We start from the raw sequence: 19,312 nt of genomic DNA, 5'->3' as shown, positions 1-19,312 counted from the left end.
CATGTGTTCCCTGGGAATCGAACCCACAATCTTGCACTGATAACGCAATGCTCTACCACTTGACCCACAGGAACACACGATGTTGTGCTTTTATTATGTTCTCACTATTGCTTTGTCTGTTATTATAGATTGTTTAGTATTTACTAAGTATTTACTCATTTGTTTTAACATAAATCACAGCAGCGTTCATATGTGAAGGACGTAGACTGTCAAACATACAGAACTTTTAGACAATCATAGCAGTTTACTTTTGAGTCAACAATCCACCTCACCTATTCAAAATAGCGTTCTGATGAGGGGGTTGAAAACAGGACAGAAAATAGCCTGTAACTTCCAAATAATTACATTTAGTCATTTTGAAATTGTTTTTTTATGTAAAAATCTTTATCATTATAAGTGGACCCTCAGAGAACAGTACAAAATATAAAAAAGGCAGGTCATGACCCCTTAAAATTATTGTATAAACATTCTGTAGTCTACAATGATAATGCTGTCAGCTAGAGTGATTCATTTAAAAAAAGACATTAAACAGATGCTATTTTTCAAAGAAATTTAAAAAGTACTGAGGCAGCCATTATAAATATACTTATTACCAAACTTAAGAAAACACATTTCATCGCAGACAGCAGTTCCCAGAAGGAAAAGAGAGGCAGGTGGTTATAACGATCATAATGCTTTATTACTATGTAGTGTAAACAAGCATTTGAGTATAAATTGAATACAATTCTGGATTTTGTTTCTCCTTGATGTGAAGTAAGTACATAACATTTAAACTGTATATTTTGTAAGTGTTATAAGTGCCACATGTTTCCTATGTTTTTATGTCAAGAGACTATTATTTTGAATGATTTTCTATACTCTCGGTTTATATTGTTATTTTATATTGAGAGATGGACAGAGGAAAAACAAGTGTGTTACACAAAATCATCACACACTAGTGCAGGACCACAACCCTTGAAAAAAGAAAATATGTGGTATACTAGCCATTAATAAACTGCTTTATGCATACTGAAAAAAATACTAAATAATATATTGTGCTAGTATATTACAATATATGAAATAATACATACAGAATGAATGCATCAGGTGTTTCAATAAAACAATTCCATGTATTATTTTATATGCATCAAATCAGCGTTTGCAATATATTGAAAAATATAAGCACTGGTTTACCATATATGGAAAGCATTATTTAATATACAACGCCTTCCCATATATTTGTTTCATAAGGGAACACTGTCCACTTATTTATGTTTATTTGAATTCATTGTATGGTGGAGGAACATCTGCAAGATGATGATGAACGGAAGCGCAGCTGGCCACAGGGATCTGCAAGGAAACAAAAAGCGAATATTATCAATTAAAAAAAAACAATCTATAAGCTGATCATATATGTAACTGTTATTGCACCCATTACGGAGTGCTTTACATGTTTCCAATACATGGACAAATCAACCATAAATTCAAAGAATGCTTTTCATGGAATTTTACTCAAACTCAAATTATTTATATTTATTCATTTAGCAGACACTTTTATCTAAAGTGACTTACAAATGAGGACAATGGAAGCAATCAAAAACAATAAAAGAGCAATGATATATAAGAGCTATAACAAGTCTCAGTTAACATAAACACAGTACACATAGCAAGGGCTTATAAATAATGTAATAAATAAAAAGAAAACCAATAGAATAGAAAAATAATAGAAAAAGCTAGTGGTTTTTTTTATAACTGTATAATAAAAATAAAATAGAAAGAATACAAAAAGATTAGAAAAAGGAAGATTTTATTTTTTAAAGAATAGAATTAGAATAGTGAGTGTTAAATTTAGAAGGTCAAATAAAGATGGAAGAGATGTGTTTTAAGCCGATTCTTGAAGATGGCTAAGGACTCAGCTGCTCGAATTGAGTTGGGGAGGTCATTCCACCAGGAGGGAACATTTAATTTAAAAGTCCGTAAAAGTGACTTTGTGCTTTTTGGGATGAACAATCAAGCGACGTTCACTTGCAGAACGCAAGCTTCTAGAGGCACATAAGTCTGAAGTAACGAATTTAGGTAAATGGATGCAGAGCCAGAGGTAGTTTTGTAGGCAAACATCAATGCCTTAATGCAATTTTATGTGATACGCTTCGATACGCTAATGTTTTACGTTTTGAGAGAAGAGGTGTGACCTCAACATCCTAGCTAAATTTGCCCATTGCCATCTGATCATCATGGCCTCCTAACAATCCCCATATCTGCTGATTGGATTCATTACTCTGTCTCATCTCCATCAGTCAGCTGGTGTGTGGTGGGCGTTCAAGAGCAATATGGCTCCCGTCGCATCATCCAGGTGAATGCTGCACACTGGTGGTGGATGAGAAGATACCCCCAGACTATGTAAAGCGCTTTGAGTGCCTAGAAATGCACTATATAAATGTAATGAATTATTATTATATTATTATTATTGCATTGCAAAAGTCCAGCCTGGACAGAACAAGAGCTTGAACAAGGAGTTGTGCAGCATGTTCCGAAACAAAGGGCTTGATCTTCTTGATGTTGAATAAAGCAATTCTGCAGGATCGGACAGTTTTAGCAATGTGGTCTGAGAAAATCAGCTGATCTTCAGTCATAACTCCAAGGCTTCTAGCTGTTTTTGAAGGAGTTATGGTTGATGTGCCTAACTTGATGGTGAAATTGTGATGGAACGATGGGTTTGCTGGAATCACAAGCAGTTCTGTTGAAGGTGATGGTCCATCATCCAGCAAGAAATGTCTGTTAGACAAGCTGAGATGTGAATAGCTACCGTCGGATCATCAGGATGGAATGAGAGGAAGAGTTGAGTGTCATCAGCATAGCAGTGGTATGAAAAGCCATGTTTCTGAATGACAGAACCTAATGATGCCATGAAGACAGAGAAGAGAAGTGGTCCAAGAACTGAGCCCTGAGGCACCCCAGTAGTTAGATGTTGTGACCTGGACACCTCACCTCTCCAAGATACTTTGAAGGACCTAACAAAAAAGCAGCGGACAGATCAAGCAGGATAAGTACTGAAGATTTGGATTCTGCTTTTGCCAGTCTTAGAGCTTTAACAACTGAGAGCAAGGCCGTCTCAGCTGAATGTCCACTTCTGAAGCCAGATTGGTTGCTGTCAAGGAGGTTGTTCTGAAACAAACTGTGAAAAAATGCAGAGACTGTGTTGAACACAGCTTGTTCAAATTCTTACCTCTGAGCTGTTAAGATTGTGGAAATCATTTGGCTGTGGTGCTAAAACTTGAGCAAACTGCACCTTTGGGGAAAAATACACATGTAATGTTTTATACCTTCTTACTGTGAGATGCCATACATGCAAAAACACTGACAGACAGTTTCATTGTCACGGGAATAAGAAATTAGAAATAAATGCATCCCAAATCATTGTTTGTTTAATTGAGACTCCAAGAGGTAATGGATGGTTTAATATTTCCTGTGCAGATCTATGCATATGTTAACAGCTACAATTACCCACAAAACATTGCACTTTAAATTAAGATTTGATTAGAACTACAAACATGCATTAAATGTATTAAAGGGGTCCTATTATGCTCTTTTACAAAGACTTGATTTTGTATTGAAAGAGTACTAGAACATGCTCTCATTCTTGATGTTTCGAAAAAACGCATACTTTTTCACATAATTCACATTATTAAAATATCTTTCTTCCCATCAGGCACAAACATCAATCAACAATTATTTCTATAACACGTTTAAAGACAACTTGTTGACCAAAGTGCTTTACACTCTCCACATTACCACAAATTAACACAATCAATACAGATCACTACTCCGACTCCAGACACCTAGGAGCATTTGTAAGTAATTTAACATTCCAACGAGTTACAGGATCTAATATGCTTGTCATATGCGCACAAAAAAACAAAGGTAATCCAAATAAAATGTAATAGTAATAGGAAAAACATGTTTTAAGGGTTGCCTGGAATGCAGCATAAGTAGGGTGAAATAACAAGGAACAAACAGGTGAGAATGAACTAATCAATGGAAGACAGAAACTAAAAGAAAATACAAAGAAGTCCATGATAATGCAGAAGGGGGCTATGGTTCTTTGAGATTAAGTCAGAAAAATACTGTGCTTTGGCTGATGTAATAAACTGTAATAAATAAGTAACCATACAAACTCTAAGAATCTCATACCAGACTCAGAGCTTATCTTTTGTTCCATTTGCTCTGCACATTTTTGTCTGATTGACTGACTCTCTGTGTTAATCCAGGGCTGAGATACAACTGTAGATTTTACCTTTTTAAGTGAAGCTATACCTTTATATATAGATAATAAAACAGTTTGAGAAACCCTGATCTAGGACATTACTCACCTGAGGAGAGCAACAGCAGCCAGTGGCTTTACAGGCAAATGCTGACAGACAGATGGAGATGATAAACTCAAGCACAGAGAATAACAGCAACACTCCTCTGATTCCCCTGAAGAGAGTCTGAGAGAAAATGAAACATTAATACAATTAATCATACCAAAATCAATGACAATTACTACTCACAATGCTCAGCAGTCCAGAATCAACCATCCTTGAGGTTCATATGTTAATATAACATACTTAGGGCCAGATTTACTGAACAGCGCAAATCAGTTTGAGACCACAATCCAATAAAATATGACATAATGACAAATGAAAAAGAGAATATGACAAACAAACAAACCAATAAAGAAAAGAAAGGAGAGAGAAGTGCAAATTAACATCTGAAAGAGTTTGCAATGGTACAGTCGGTTATTAAATTTGGCTCTTATAGGTCAAACTGAGCTCACTTTACAATTAACATATAGTTTCAACTTCTTGTGTTGTAAATGATATATTAACTACTTGTGAAATGGCAGATAAAAAGAGTGAAGAGATGAGTGCAGAATAAGGCTTGTGTACTGCTGTGATATTACTGTAATTACTAAATAAGTTGATAAGTTGATGACACACCTCATACTTTCTTTCTAAATAGTAACAGTCATAATCATAGCAGTTAGTGAATGGCCCTATAACCATATCCAGAGAGGTTAAAATAATGGCAATGCCGGCGGTTATAGTACTGAAAATGTTCATTCCAAGTGAAGCATTCACCTATAGGGAGAAAACAAACATAAAACAGATTAATAAATTAGCAAGATCTTTAAAGCATTATGGTAACACATTAATATAGATGGAAAAGTATATGTAGTGTGATTACAAAAAAATAATTACTTCACATTAATTAATAAATATAGCAGCAAACATCAGGGTCCAAGCACCAATAGATCATGTGGATAATGAAGTGATACAATTTTGCAGGGCAAATCCATAATTTGTTTTAATGACGTTTAGTCTTTACGTTTACATTTACATTTCATTCATTTAGCTGGCGCTTTCATGCAAAAGTTACTTACAAATGAGGACAATAGAAGCACTCAAAATCAACTAAAGAGCAATGATATACAAGTGCTATAACAAGTCTCATTTAGCTTAATGCAGTACATGTAGCAAGGGTTTTGTTCTAGCAAATTATATAATAAAAGAAAAAGAAAAAAGAAAATTAGCAAGCTAGTGCCTTTTTACCACTTATGTTTATTGTATAATAAATAAAAAGAAACCAAATGCAAGTGCAAGTCTAAAATAGGCATTTTAAGAATAGAAGTAGAAGAGAGTGTTAGACTGACAAATAAACATTTAATGAAAAGTCAGTGAAAGTTATTTTGTGCCTCTTTTTTCCAGACCGCGCTATTCAGCTCAATCAGCTGACGTGCTATCAGGCGGACAGAGTTAATGCGGTAAATCACACTGCGGCAGGCTTTTTTTTTTCGGTGCCATGATGCTGTTGTGATTTGCAAACACTGCTCACCCCTGGTGAAGTTTATGATTAATAAGAGCCAGCCATTCTATCTGCAGAGGATTTATACTGCCATACTGCTCATCTCGGTTTACATTCCCCGAACAACAGCAACAGGAACGACGCACAAAATGAACTGTACCAGCACATCAGTGAGCAGCAGACTGCACACCCTGATGCTTTTCTCATCATAGCTGGGGATATCAACCATGCTGACTTAAAGAGTGTTATTTTATTTAACCTTTATTTAACCAGATAAAAAACTCATTGAGATTAAAAATCTCTTTTTCAAGAGTGACCTGGCCAAGACAACAGCATTTACATACAATTTAAAAACATACATGACATCAAAAAAACAAATGATATTTAGTCAATGTGTCAGTGTGTTTCCAAATATTAAACAACACATTTACTTTCCAACTTTAGGTAATAACATTTTACACCACACAGAGAGGAGCTTACAAAGCCCTCCCTCTCCCCCACCTCGGAGCCTCAGACCACATCACTGTCATGCTAATGCCTGCATACAGACCACTCATTAAAGTCGCCAAACCAGTTTACAAACAGATTAAAATGTTGTCAGAAGGATCATCAGAGATTCTTCAGGACTGCTTCAACACAACTGACTGGGACATGTTTAAACAGGCTGCCACATGAAATAACACCACTGACCTCCAAGAGTACTCAGAGACTGTCACTGCCTACATCAATAAGTGTATTGATGATGTAACGATCACAAAAACTATCACTGTCCGGGCCAACCAGAAGCCGTGGATGACAGGGGAGGTCTACAAACTCCTGAAGACACGAAACGCAGGGCCAACCTGTCCCGCGGCATCAGAGAGGCTAAGAGACCACACTCCAGGAGGATAGCTCACCAATTCAGTGACAGCAGAGACACTAGGAACCTGAGGCAGGGGATACAGACCATTACGGACTACAAGCCCCCACCACGGACCTGTGACAGCAACATCTCTCTGCTGAAAAAGGCTGAACAACTTCTCTGCTGAAAAAGGCTGAAGACTCCACCTCCTCCTGGTGACCAGGTGATGACGCTGACCCCAGACAGCGTGAGGAGATCCTTCAGCAGGATCAATGCACGCAAAGCTCCGGGTCCTGACAACATCCCTGGGCGTGTACTGAAAGTCTGTGCAGCAGAACTCACTGATGTCTTCACAGACATTTTTAACATCTCACTGAGTCAGGCTGTTGTTCCCACATGCTTTAAAACTACCACTATCATCCCAGTCCCAAAGAAGCCATCTCCATCCTGCTTCAATGACTACCGTCCGGTTGCACTTACCCCCATCCTCATGAAGTGCTTTGAACGGCTAGTCATGCACCACATCAAGTCTGCCCCCCCCCCCTCCCTGGACCCCTTCCAGTTTGCATATCGGTCCAACCGCTCGACTGATGATGCCATCACTACTGCCATCCACTCACACATCTGCACAAAAAGGACTCGTACGTCAGACCACAAAATCAGTGCACTGGCCAAGAAATCACAACAGCGTCTCTACTTCCTCCACAAACTGAGGAGAGCCAGAGCCCCGGCCCCCATCATGTACACCTTCTACAGAGGCACCATCGAGAGCATCCTGACGAGCTGCATCACTGTGTGGTATGGCACATCCAATGCGACCTGCCGTCCAGTTGAGAAGATCATTGGTGTCTCTCTCCCCTCCCTCCAGGACATTTATGGAACCTGTCTCACCCGTAAAGCCCTGTGCATCGCAGGTGATCCCAACCACACGTCACACAGTTTCTTCAGTTTGCTGCCATCAGGGAGGAGACTGCGGAGTCTCCAGACCAGGACCAGCAGACTGAAGGACAGCTTCATTTATCAGGCTCCCGAAATTTCCCCCTCCTTCCCCCCTACTGCCCCAGGCACCACAGAACTATGACCCAGTCAGTATGTACTGTACATGTGGAAGAATTGACAATAAAGAAAACTTGATATGACTTGACTTAATTTTTGTCTGAATTTGTTTATGTCACATCTGTGTCTCCCACCGGAGCTGCTGCTGGACTGCAGATCTGATGTCTCATGGTAGTTTTGAATAAGACTGCTGCACGCCAGAGTGTTACTGTATGTAACCCAATGTAGTGTCATGTTATAAAGTGAATGATGATTGTTAATTTTACTGTCTGTCATAAATACATTTACATTTAAGGATTCAAGGGAAATCAAGGGATTATTGTTTCTAGAAGTTCTTCAAAAGTAAATATTATTGTGCCATCTAGTGTTGTGTGTTTTTCTTATAAAGGAGAAAAAAGAAGAGAAGAAGAAATCTGTATAAACCAGTACAGGATCAGTACAAACACAACAGTGCTCTATTTTGGTACTTCCAGCAAGGTGCTTAGACCCTTAAAAGTAATGACTGCTGTGTACATACCAAACACAAACTGGAGGGTGAATTAATTTTATTTTCGGCAGCAATGCAGAGTGAGCCTGCAGTAATGTACTGAGAAGAGAAAGACCAAAAATTAGGCTTGCGCTGGAATATGTAATTTGTATTGAAAGATGGAACACTTAATTGTATGACTGTTTCTTACGATGACAGATCCCCAGTAAGGAAGACCACTAACGACAAAGATAAGATCTGCAAAAACTGTAGACACAATGCCAAACAGGAGAGTCAGCAGACCGATCATAATCTGGACCGTCTGTGAGGGACAAAAATAATTCAGAAAGTGTGAGAAGGACAAGAGTCTTTCATGAGGGGAAACAATATAATATATACAATATACATTTATGGCAGCTGTAGTTATGGACTTATGATTCTGCAAGTATTTGCGGATGTGTAAGATTGGATTCCTTTACAATTTTTGATAGTTTCCAACTCCTAAAGCATTGTTCTCTGTGACTGAAACACTGTAAAGTTTACTTTTTTACTCTGTAAATGATAAACCTGATCTTGTATTGGTCACGTTCTTAAATAAAAATTGCATAAATTCCTCATTCAGAATTTATTCAAGTACATGTCCTCTCTCACACTGACATGCACAAATAAAAAACAATTATTAGGGTTTACAAGACATTTCTCACCCCAAGGGCTTTCGGCTGGCCTTTGAGAAATGCCTGAAGTCCATGAAGAGGTGAAACTCCTGCCACCTGCTGTTCATAAACAGGAGCATTTGTTGATTGTGTTAGCGGTTGCAGCTGGATGACGAGCGTTGAAGAGGTCATGGGTATGACAGTGCTGGACATTCTGGTTTCTGAATCTCCAAATGACCTGTAGAAAATCATAATAAACCATAACATGCAAACGATATGATTATGAAACAGACACATTTTACATTTACATTTATTCATTTAGCTGACGCTTTTATCCAAAGTGACTTACAATTGCTATATATGTCAGAGGTTGCACGCCTCTGGAGCAACTAGAGGTTAAGTGTCTTGCTCAGGGCCACATTGGCTTCAACCAGTGGATTCGAACACACACACACACTTATTAGGGACATCTGTTCAATTGCTTGATAAAACAAATTGCCAATCAGCCAATCACAAGGCAACAACTCAATGAATTTGGGCATCTAGATGTGGTGAAGATGACTTGAAGTTCAAATCAAGCTATAGAAGGGATTTAAGTGACTCTGAACGTGGAATGGTTGTTGGTGCCAGACGGACTGCTCTGAGTATTTCAAAAACTGCTGATCTACTGGGATTTTCACACACAACCATCTCTAGGGTTTACAGAGAATGGTCCGAAACATAGAAAATATCCAGTGAGCGGCATTTGTGTGGACACAAATGCCTTGTTGTGGTCAGAGGTCAGAGGAGAATGGGCAGACTGGTTAGAGATGATAGAAAGACAACAGTAACTCAAATAACCACTTTTTACAACCAAGGTATGCAGAATTCTAACTCTAAGGTCAGCAAAATTTGGACAATAGAAGATGAAAAAGAATGTTGCCAGGTCTGATGAGTCTCAATTTCTGCTGTGACATTCAGATGGTAGGATTAGTATTTGCCGTAAAGAACATGAGAAGTCCAATAATCAGGAAAACAAAAGCAATAACCGACAAACTCTAACTCAATCGATTGGAACTAAAACAGGGCAGATCACAAGGGACAGAAAGGTGAACACGATGGAGGTGTTTACTAATAATAAGAACAGTAAACAAACCAAATATGGGCACAAGTGGGAGAAAAGACAACAACCAGTCCAATGGGGGTGTGACATTTCGACCCCCTCCCTGGGACCTGGCAGGGAGGCGGACACATACTGGAGAAGGTTCCAGCAGAGTACGGACACCCAGAAGGAGGACAACAACCAGAGTCCAGGGAGGAGATGATGGAGGGAAGAAGCCAGGGATGAAACTGTAGGAACCAGAGCGTACCAGACAGAGGGAGGAGTCAGGGAGAAGACAGAAGGGACCTGGAGCAGGAGGAGCCAGCCAAGTCCCAGGCTGCAGCCATGATGGTGGCCCAGGGTGGAGCTGACGGAGGGAGGAGTCAGGGAGAAGGGACAGAAAGGACCTGGAGCAGGAGGAGCCAGCCGAGTCCCCGGCTGCAGCCATGATGGTGGCCCACGGTGGAGCTGACAGAGGGAGGCGTCAGGGAGAAGGGACAGAAAGGACCTGGAGCAGGAGGAGCCAGCCGAGTCCCCGGCTGCAGCCATGATGGTGGCCCACGGTGGAGCTGACGGAGGGAGGCGTCAGGGAGAAGACAGAAGGGACCTGGAGCAGGAGGAGCCAGCCGAGTACCAGGCTGCAGCCATGATGGTGGCCCACGGTGGAGCTGACGGAGGGAGGAGTCAGGGAGAAGACAGAAGGGACCTGGAGCAGGAGGAGCCAGCCGAGTCCCAGGCTGCAGCCATGATGGTGGCCCAGGGTGGAGCTGACGGAGGGAGGAGTCAGGGAGAAGGGACAGAAAGGACCTGGAGCAGGAGGAGCCAGCCGAGTCCCCGGCTGCAGCCATGATGGTGGCCCACGGTGGAGCTGACGGAGGGAGGCGTCAGGGAGAAGGGACAGAAAGGACCTGGAGCAGGAGGAGCCAGCCGAGTCCCCGGCTGCAGCCATGATGGTGGCCCACGGTGGAGCTGACGGAGGGAGGCGTCAGGGAGAAGACAGAAGGGACCTGGAGCAGGAGGAGCCAGCCGAGTACCAGGCTGCAGCCATGATGGTGGCCCACGGTGGAGCTGACGGAGGGAGGAGTCAGGGAGAAGACAGAAGGGACCTGGAGCAGGAGGAGCCAGCCGAGTCCCAGGCTGCAGCCATGATGGTGGCCCACGGCGGAGCTGACGGAGGGAGGAGTCAGGGAGAAGACAGAAGGGACCTGGAGCAGGAGGAGCCAGCCGAGTCCCAGGCTGCAGCCATGATGGTGGGCCACGGTGGAGCTGACGGAGGGAGGAGTCAGGGAAAAGACAGAAGGGACCTGGAGCAGGAGGAGCCAGCCGAGTCCCAGGCTGCAGCCATGATGGTGGCCCACGGCGGAGCTGACGGAGGGAGGAGTCAGGGAGAAGACAGAAGGGACCTGGAGCAGGAGGAGCCAGCCGAGTCCCAGGCTGCAGCCATGATGGTGGCCCACGGCGGAGCTGACGGAGGGAGGAGTCAGGGAGAAGACAGAAGGGACCTGGAGCAGGAGGAGCCAGCCGAGTACCAGGCTGCAGCCATGATGGTGGCCCACGGTCGAGCTGACAGAGGGAGGAGTCAGGGAGAAGGGACAGAAAGGACCTGGAGCAGGAGGAGCCAGCCGAGTCCCCGGCTGCAGCCATGATGGTGGCCCACGGTGGAGCTGACGGAGGGAGGCGTCAGGGAGAAGACAGAAGGGACCTGGAGCACGAGGAGCCAGCCAAGTCCCAGGCTGCAGCCGTGATGGTGGCCCACGGTGGAGCTGACGGAGAGAGGAGTCAGGGAAAAGACAGAAGGGACCTTGAGCAGGAGGAGCCAGCCATGTCCCAGGCTGCAGCCGTGATGGTGGCCCACGGTGGAGCTGACAGAGGCAGAGAGCCAATGAGCCAGGGCAACAGGGAGGATCAGGAGGGCCAAGAAGTCTATAATTGAGCCTGAGCAACAGATGACTGAGGTGTAGCCGGAGGGAAGTAGAGATGTACATCTCAGGCTTATTTTAGTTATTCTGATTCATTGTCAAATGGTTTGGTTCCACACAAAAAATTAGCATAGGCCTTATCTCAAGTTTAGTTACTGTGGAAACTTATGCTGGGAAACTAATCTGGTCTAAAGCAGGCTAACTGTCAGACTAAGCTAAGTTTCTCTACTGAGTACTGACCAATAAATAGGGCTGGGTATTGTTCAAAATCTTTTGATCCGGTGCCAATTTCGATACCTCAGTTTCGATACCGGTTCCTAACGATACTTTTTTCGATACCATATGTTTTGAAATCCATTTCAACATCAGCACAAATACATTAAACACAAAACTTTTATTTTTCACCTTAATTAAAACAAATTCTGGTAACACTTCACACTCAGGATAACATTATTAATACAACTGGTTGTGCTTTTTGGATAGGGGTGTGCTATTCAGCGGCGGACTGGGACCAAAAAGTTGCCCAGGCTTTCTGGCCCACAGCAGCCCACCACATCATAACGCAAACGCCCCTGTTTTTATGTCATTTATTAATTTTATATTTAACTAAACAGTTTGGGGATTTTAACCAATAGGGCAACTGATCCTCCATTGAAAAAAAAAAAGAACAACAGCTGTTCATTTAGCGACTCCAAGTAAGCGATACATGCTCATCAAGACACAAACATTCTTCTAGAACTCACTCTTAGCATTCAGTTAGCAGATCCATGCGAATCATGCATGAAATAGACTCAAACAATAGCTTTATGTGCTTTACAGATGAACTTGAAGTCTTTATTCATTCGAGATGTTCAATAATAGCTTATCTTTGACTTGGTAATACAAGTTCATGATCAGATTAGTGAACCCATGATTCTTTTGAGTCAATGTTTTAAAATAATCATTTATTTTGTTTAACGAAACCAGTGTGGAAACCAGTTTCACAAATAGATCTGAAGTGCAGGGCTTGCAAAATCGCCCCACCTCCTGGGGCTATTGTGTTTTCCAGTCCGATGGGCTATCGTGAATAGTGATGTAAAATTCCTAACTTCACTTGCTTCGCGTTGTTCACTCGCTTGAAGGGGTGAAACGTATCATAGCCGATCATTTGCATTTGTTTCTAAAATTTGCTGATTCAATTCACGCACGTTCGGAGCTTGCACTCACTAATTCAAAGCACGCGCTGTGAGCAGTATTTCAGACAATGCGCGTACAGAGAATGAATTCATCTTTCGAGTATCGAAATTCACTGTACCGGATAAATCTGTCTCTCTCTCGGTTTTTTAGACGACGTGAAAGGGGGCGTTTCAAGATACGCAATAGAGTAGACCAAACTAAACAGAGAGGGAGGGCAAAACACTCATCCAGACAAATGCATCATTAACACCGGCTTTGGTTGCAATACTATTATTGCATATGTTGCACATTGCTGACTCGGCATGACTTTAATAAAGTGTAGCCGGAAACATTTTGAGAAAAAACAACTAGCGAGTTTTTTCAGAAATCCTCCCCATCCCGTCACGTCACGTGGTGGTGGACAGCCAATCACGGCGAATTTGGGTCCTTACATGCACGTATGCTACAAGCTCACACAGACACAGCCGCTTGGCAAAAAAATAAGAAAAACAGCCGCTTGGCTTTTGGAAACGAAATTTGGCACCGAAAGATAAATAATTTTTCGATACTCATAGTATCGAAGTTTTTCGTTCGATACCATAAAGGCATCGAAGTTCGGTACCCAGCCCTACCAATAAATACACAATGATATTACCACTGCCTCAAATACTATTATTTGCCATGCAGAATTTCTCTCTGGTTTTATTACAGCTGTATTCAAGCCAGGTTTTGGACTTTAATCCCAGTTTTTCCTTGAGTCTCCTTACTGTTGTGATGCATTATATTCATGCAGCAGCAGTGCATGAGGTGCATGAAAGGTTCCTCACTTTAATGGCAAAAAAATACATATATATGTAACATAACACTGTCTCTGATGTGATAATTCACTCTATGACAGTGATAATTGTGAAAAAGGCCCAGCAGAGGTTGTACTTCCTTTATCAGCTGAAAAAGTTCAACCTGTCACAGGCACAGATGACACAGGTTTACTCTGCTATTATTGAGTCTGTTCTGTGCTCTTCTATAACTGTCTTATTTGGGTCAGCCATGAAAAATCAGATTTAAGAAGACTGCAGTTGACTGTTAGGACTGCAGAAAGGATCATTGGTGTGTACCTGCCAAACCTTCAGGACTTGTACAACTCCAGAGTGAAGAAACAGGCAGGTGACATCATAATAGACCCCTCTCAAACAGATGCTACAGATCTCTGGGCTCTAGAACATCTAGACATAAAAACTGTTCTTCCTCTATGCCATCTCTACCTTAAACATCTAACATATGATTCATAACCTGTGTTCTGTAATTCATTTCTGTAAATCAATCTACATCTTTAATTATTGCCTTCTCAAGTATAATGTAATTACATATGCAGATCTCTATTATTTATACAGTCCTATATAGAGTAAAATGCACAAATCTGTACATAAATCAATCCACTGTTCCAGATTCATACACATTATTTATTGCCAAGTCTTACTAATTTTATTTTATTCAATTTTTTCTGTTCTCATGTCAGATGAGTATGTATGCATGTATGTATGTAAAAGAAAGTACCTTAAAAATAATAAATGGCGAATAAAGCTAATTCTGATTCTGATAATGGTATTAATACTTTCAACCTTTAATTATGTTCACATGGACACTAATATGACCATTCTTTAGTTCTACTGTAAATGTAGCCATATGATCATCCTTTTAAACAATTCATAGAAAACTATTTATTAATTTATAATAACATTTAAACTTCATGGTGAACTATCTATCCCTTTAAGGGCACGGAGCTTAGACATGTTTCCTGCCTGGGACAGTCTTGCGCAATTTCTTAATGTCATTTGTTCAGCACGCGCTCTCAAACTGTTTTGAGAAGTTGGAGTCCCTCCAGGATTTTGTAATTATGCGACTGCACAATTCAGAGGAACAATTGTTTGTGCAACAAACCACTGTGTTCATGATTAAGACATTACATTCAAATAATATGATAAGAAACAGTTGTTCGCAATATCAACGAGCAAAACGAGCTGTTTTGACTAAAAACAGCAGAAAGCGGAGGCTAGACATAGTTTTACCGAAGGCAGACGCGGAGGATCGGGCGTTTGTGCTGCGGGCGACGCGAGTTCGAGTCCCGGCTCCTCGAGTTTCTCGTATCATTTACGGTCCACTCTTCTCTCTGCTAGTCGAAACATTCAATACATAATAATTGTTTGTAAACAGAAACTTCATCTACTCTCACTTTTAAATAGGGAGAAAAAAAATGTGTTTAATATATACATTTTATGATAAAATTTAGCTGTTCATAAACTGTTTCTGACTTCTCGAGTAAACAGCTCACAACTCAAGTTCAGTCTCCCAAACGCACATCTTAATATCGTGACTTTTACATGACAGCATCATATAAGACATAAGAATCAGAAGCTTTATTATGTTGAATTTGACTTTACGACAGGAACTTCCAGTATAGAATATAAGAAACCACTTACCGATAGATAAAAGACAGAAGCTTTGGTTTGCAGCGATCAGAAATGCGCTTTTATCACAAGATGAATTGTTGGTTTCGATTTACACGTGAACCCCAGTAAACGCTCTGATGAGCACCATCTCGACTGTGATTGGTCCATCCTGACACCAAGCTGCTGTGATTGGTCCATCCTGAAACCAAGAGGCTGTGATTGGTCCATCCTGACTCTAGACAGCTGTGATTGCCTCATATCCTGTTGAGCGCATCATCACGAAAATAAGTGACTGGAGAGTTGTGCAGGGAGGATATATAATGTTTACTGCTGCTGTACTAGACCTAAACAACAATCATTACTGGATGATTAGATATTCACCGTCTTTCGGAGTCTACTTTTAGCTTTGTTCTATATTATGCACACACTAAAATGAGCATTGATAAAGAATGATGTGTGTGTGTGTGTGTGTGTGTGTGTGTGTGTGTGTGTGTGTGTGTGTGTGTGTGTGTGTGTGTGTAAGGGCCAAACAGTCTGGAGAGGGTTTTGCAAGCATAAATAATAACAATAATAATAATATATAATAATAATAACAAATAAATAATTTAAATAAAACTGTAATGCAGCTTTAAATTGTCCCTTAATTAATCCATTAATATAAAAAAGCTTTGCTAATATCCAAATGTCTATGCTTGAGAATGAGCACAAAGAAAAAAAAAAATTAGTCTGAAATTGAGGTTCATGTGGGGCGTTTTTTATTTAATAATGTGTAATTATTCTGTGAACAAACAATTTGTGTGTAGTTATATTTTCTACTGACTATTATCAAAGTTACAACTTCTAAAAACAACAGAAATAACAATAATAAATATAAAAATATAGCTGCAAGCAGCGATGGCGGGCTCAAGCCACCAATGCCATCGCCACCCCGGTGGCATCAGGTAAACTGTGCCCAGCGGGCACATGCATTCACAATATCCCTCTGGCAGTGAGGTTTTAAAGGGTATGGCGGTTAAAGGGTTAATCTGAATCATCTAGACTTTAAAATCACATTCACAGAACAATATATATATATATATATATATATATATATATATATATTTAGTAACACTTTACAATAAGATTTCATTTATAAACATTATGTTAACATGAACAATATTTATATAGCATTCATTCATGTCAGTTAATATTCCAAACTTAAACATTAAAACATTGTTTTATTGTGATTTTTTTTCCAAGCACATTTTACCAATTCCAAGCCATATCAATCTTAATAACTACCATTATTTTTTTATTTAATCATTTATGAGTGCTATACAATAGTCCAGGAAAGCTGGAAGAGAAAAACTCCTTATATTCATGTGCAGAATCATTAGGCATGTTTTCTTTTACAGATGAAATGCGCTAAAAAAGAGTTTTAACTCAAACGTTTTTAACTCAAAGTCGAAAATTATGAAATACCCATGAGAAATATCAAACACAAATGCAATACAGAAATGGATAAGTTAAGATTTGACCATTGTACAAAAATGCTGACTGGGTCATGAGGTCAGAAAAGAAGAAGAAAAAAAAAAAAACAGGTCAAGAAGAACTGACAAAAATAATTGCAAAATAATTAGGAATTAATGTGAAGATTAATTTTTAGTCAATTCTGCAAGACAGACTTTCAGGAAAGGAGGTGGAATAAAAATGAGCTCCTAAATCTTAACCCCGGATTCAGGAAAATATATTCCTCAAACCATCGGACAAGAGGAGGTGGTGCTGGTCCTTCACGAGTCACTCTAATCTGTTCATAAAGCCTATATATAAAGTCTTAATATGTAGTATTTCACAATACTTCATGGTATTCTAATTAAATCATTTTTTGGAATCTTTGATTTCTCAGAACCTGACACATTGTAATTCTGAGACTCCAGGAAAGTGGCAGTTCTGTAAAATGTTGGCACTGGAGACTAAATGCTCCCTGATAGTTTCACAACTAATTCACTTAACACACACACACACACACACACACACACACACACATTACCCACAGTGACAGAGGGACAGAGTGACATCAGATGTATGATAGTTTTTTAATTTTCTATCATCCATATAGTGTTGTATAGTCATGAAACTATGCATATTTCCTCAGAATGACTTGTCTTCTATGTGTAAATTTTAAAAAATCACCACGACAAAACCATTCAAGCCATTCAAAATTCATCCGCACCTGTACTGTAAGATACATTCTTTAAACTGGTAAAAGAGGATGTGGTGCTGATCCTTCAAGTCACTCAAAACGTATCTGTCCATAAAGCCTATAAAGAATTATTCTTAATATACAGTTCACAATACTTCAGCTTGTTATTCTAATTAAGTGAATGTCATTTTATCAGTAAAATACATAAAATTCATATTATTTTTCTTTGAAAGATTTCTATAAATGATTTAAATCATACTTGTTTCTACAATAATTATTTAAAAGTAATCCTATAGCTCCATCTGGTGGCCATTATTGGTACTAAGAATTGCAAGCTTGATTTATATGTTATGATAGTTTTAAATTTATGCTGGCTCTTGAAAATGATAAAGCTATGAAACTTACTGTGCTTCCTTCAAATGATGACTTCTACGTATATAAAAAATTATGAAGAGTTGGAATTAAAAATTTTGAAGATATAGTAAAATTACTATTGTATTTTTTTTATGTTACTTTAATAAATCGCTATGGCCACACCATTTAAGGTATCCTAAACCCATTCGCAATTTAACATCTTCAGTATATGGCTTCATGTTAAAACAGTTTGGTGTGAACTACTTGTGTCTTCTTGGAGGAGAATGAATTCATTTACAGGCTGAGTTTATCATAAATCCACAATAACATTTATGAGTTCTGTATCAATCAGTGTTGTTGTTTGTTTATTTTTTATTTATTTTTTTCATAGGAAGATAACTGACCCTTTACTCTCCTTTTTAATAAATGTGCTTATAAACCAAGAACAAGCTATTTATAGCTGTATTTATAAACTGCTTACTACTGACTATTAATATTGGGACAAGGCTTTATAAAGCATGAACTGACTATTTACTAATGAGTGCAGTTATTATAAAGTGTTATCAATGCATTTGCTAATCTTAACAAATTAGACATTATTTTACAGTGTTATCAAATCCCTTAAATGATTTGTAAGTGTTTTGTAATGATTTTATTGACCTAAAAGCATTTGTGAAAGTTCTGCTTGCATTAGAGCTTAGTCTTGATCTGTGAGCTGAACAGATTTACTGTTACATCCATGAGATTATGTAAATTCAAATAAATATCATGTCACAGGATGTCAGAGGTCAGTATCAAATTAGTTTGAAATTATTATTTGCAGCACAAATAAGATTTTTTAGGATTTTTAAAAATCCCTAAAACTGTCAGAAAAGGATAAGGCCTAAGATTTCTATGTGAGTGGCTAAATTTGTTTGTTTTTATAACTATAATGCATAAACTATGAAACTATACAAAATGTATAAAAAAGTACAAGTTATTCTTTTCCAATGTTTTTAATTTATTTAATTTTTTTTTTTTTTTTTGGATTTACATTTTAAAAAATTAGCCTACGGCGATCATTCTAAACATCTTGAATAAAACCTGTCAATATTTATTATAGACCACTATAACTGTGTATAATCTAACAAACGAGTTTATTATGAAAATAAAAGCGTGTACACCAGATAACTTGGACGATAAAGAAATTGCTAACCATAGTATAATAGAGCATGTTTTAGGTTTTTAGGCGTTTAGATGCAGAAATGGACAAATCAAATGTAAAATAAAATGTAATTGATTTAATTAAATATAGATTAAGTCTTGTTAGAGCAAAATAATAAATAAATACGTACA

General features: G+C 39.3%; 1 protein-coding gene across 1 annotated transcript; it reads right to left on the bottom strand.

Moving 5' to 3' along the window:
- Positions 1 to 654: 654 nt before the first annotated feature.
- Positions 655 to 15,621, bottom strand: LOC113048376 (membrane-spanning 4-domains subfamily A member 4A-like). Its single transcript, XM_026210168.1, has 8 exons — positions 15,472 to 15,621; positions 8,891 to 9,077; positions 8,398 to 8,508; positions 8,238 to 8,306; positions 4,959 to 5,099; positions 4,350 to 4,466; positions 3,206 to 3,268; positions 655 to 1,329 (listed from the first exon to the last, which is right to left on the bottom strand). The coding sequence occupies exons 2-8, from the start codon at positions 9,050 to 9,052 to the stop codon at positions 1,255 to 1,257; spliced, it is 738 nt and encodes a 245-aa protein (XP_026065953.1). The 5' UTR covers positions 9,053 to 9,077; positions 15,472 to 15,621; the 3' UTR covers positions 655 to 1,254.
- Positions 15,622 to 19,312: the final 3,691 nt, after the last annotated feature.

This window comes from Carassius auratus, chromosome 29 (genome assembly GCF_003368295.1).
Source record: "Carassius auratus strain Wakin chromosome 29, ASM336829v1, whole genome shotgun sequence".
In the NCBI taxonomy this organism is placed as follows: Eukaryota; Metazoa; Chordata; class Actinopteri; order Cypriniformes; family Cyprinidae; genus Carassius; species Carassius auratus.
Note: the sequence above shows the minus strand (reverse complement) of the source record. Positions and strands in the feature narration are given on the sequence as shown.

Coding starts and splice junctions, on each gene's coding strand:
- LOC113048376 (XM_026210168.1), bottom strand. CDS start 9,052: ATGTCCAGCACTGTCATACCCATGACCTCTTCAACGCTCGTCATCCAG. Junction 5,100..8,237: donor CACCCTCCAGTTTGTGTTTG/GTATGTACACAG, acceptor TTCTCCCTATAG/GTGAATGCTTCACTTGGAAT. Junction 3,269..4,349: donor GCTGCTGTTGCTCTCCTCAG/GTGAGTAATGTC, acceptor TTTTCCCCAAAG/GTGCAGTTTGCTCAAGTTTT.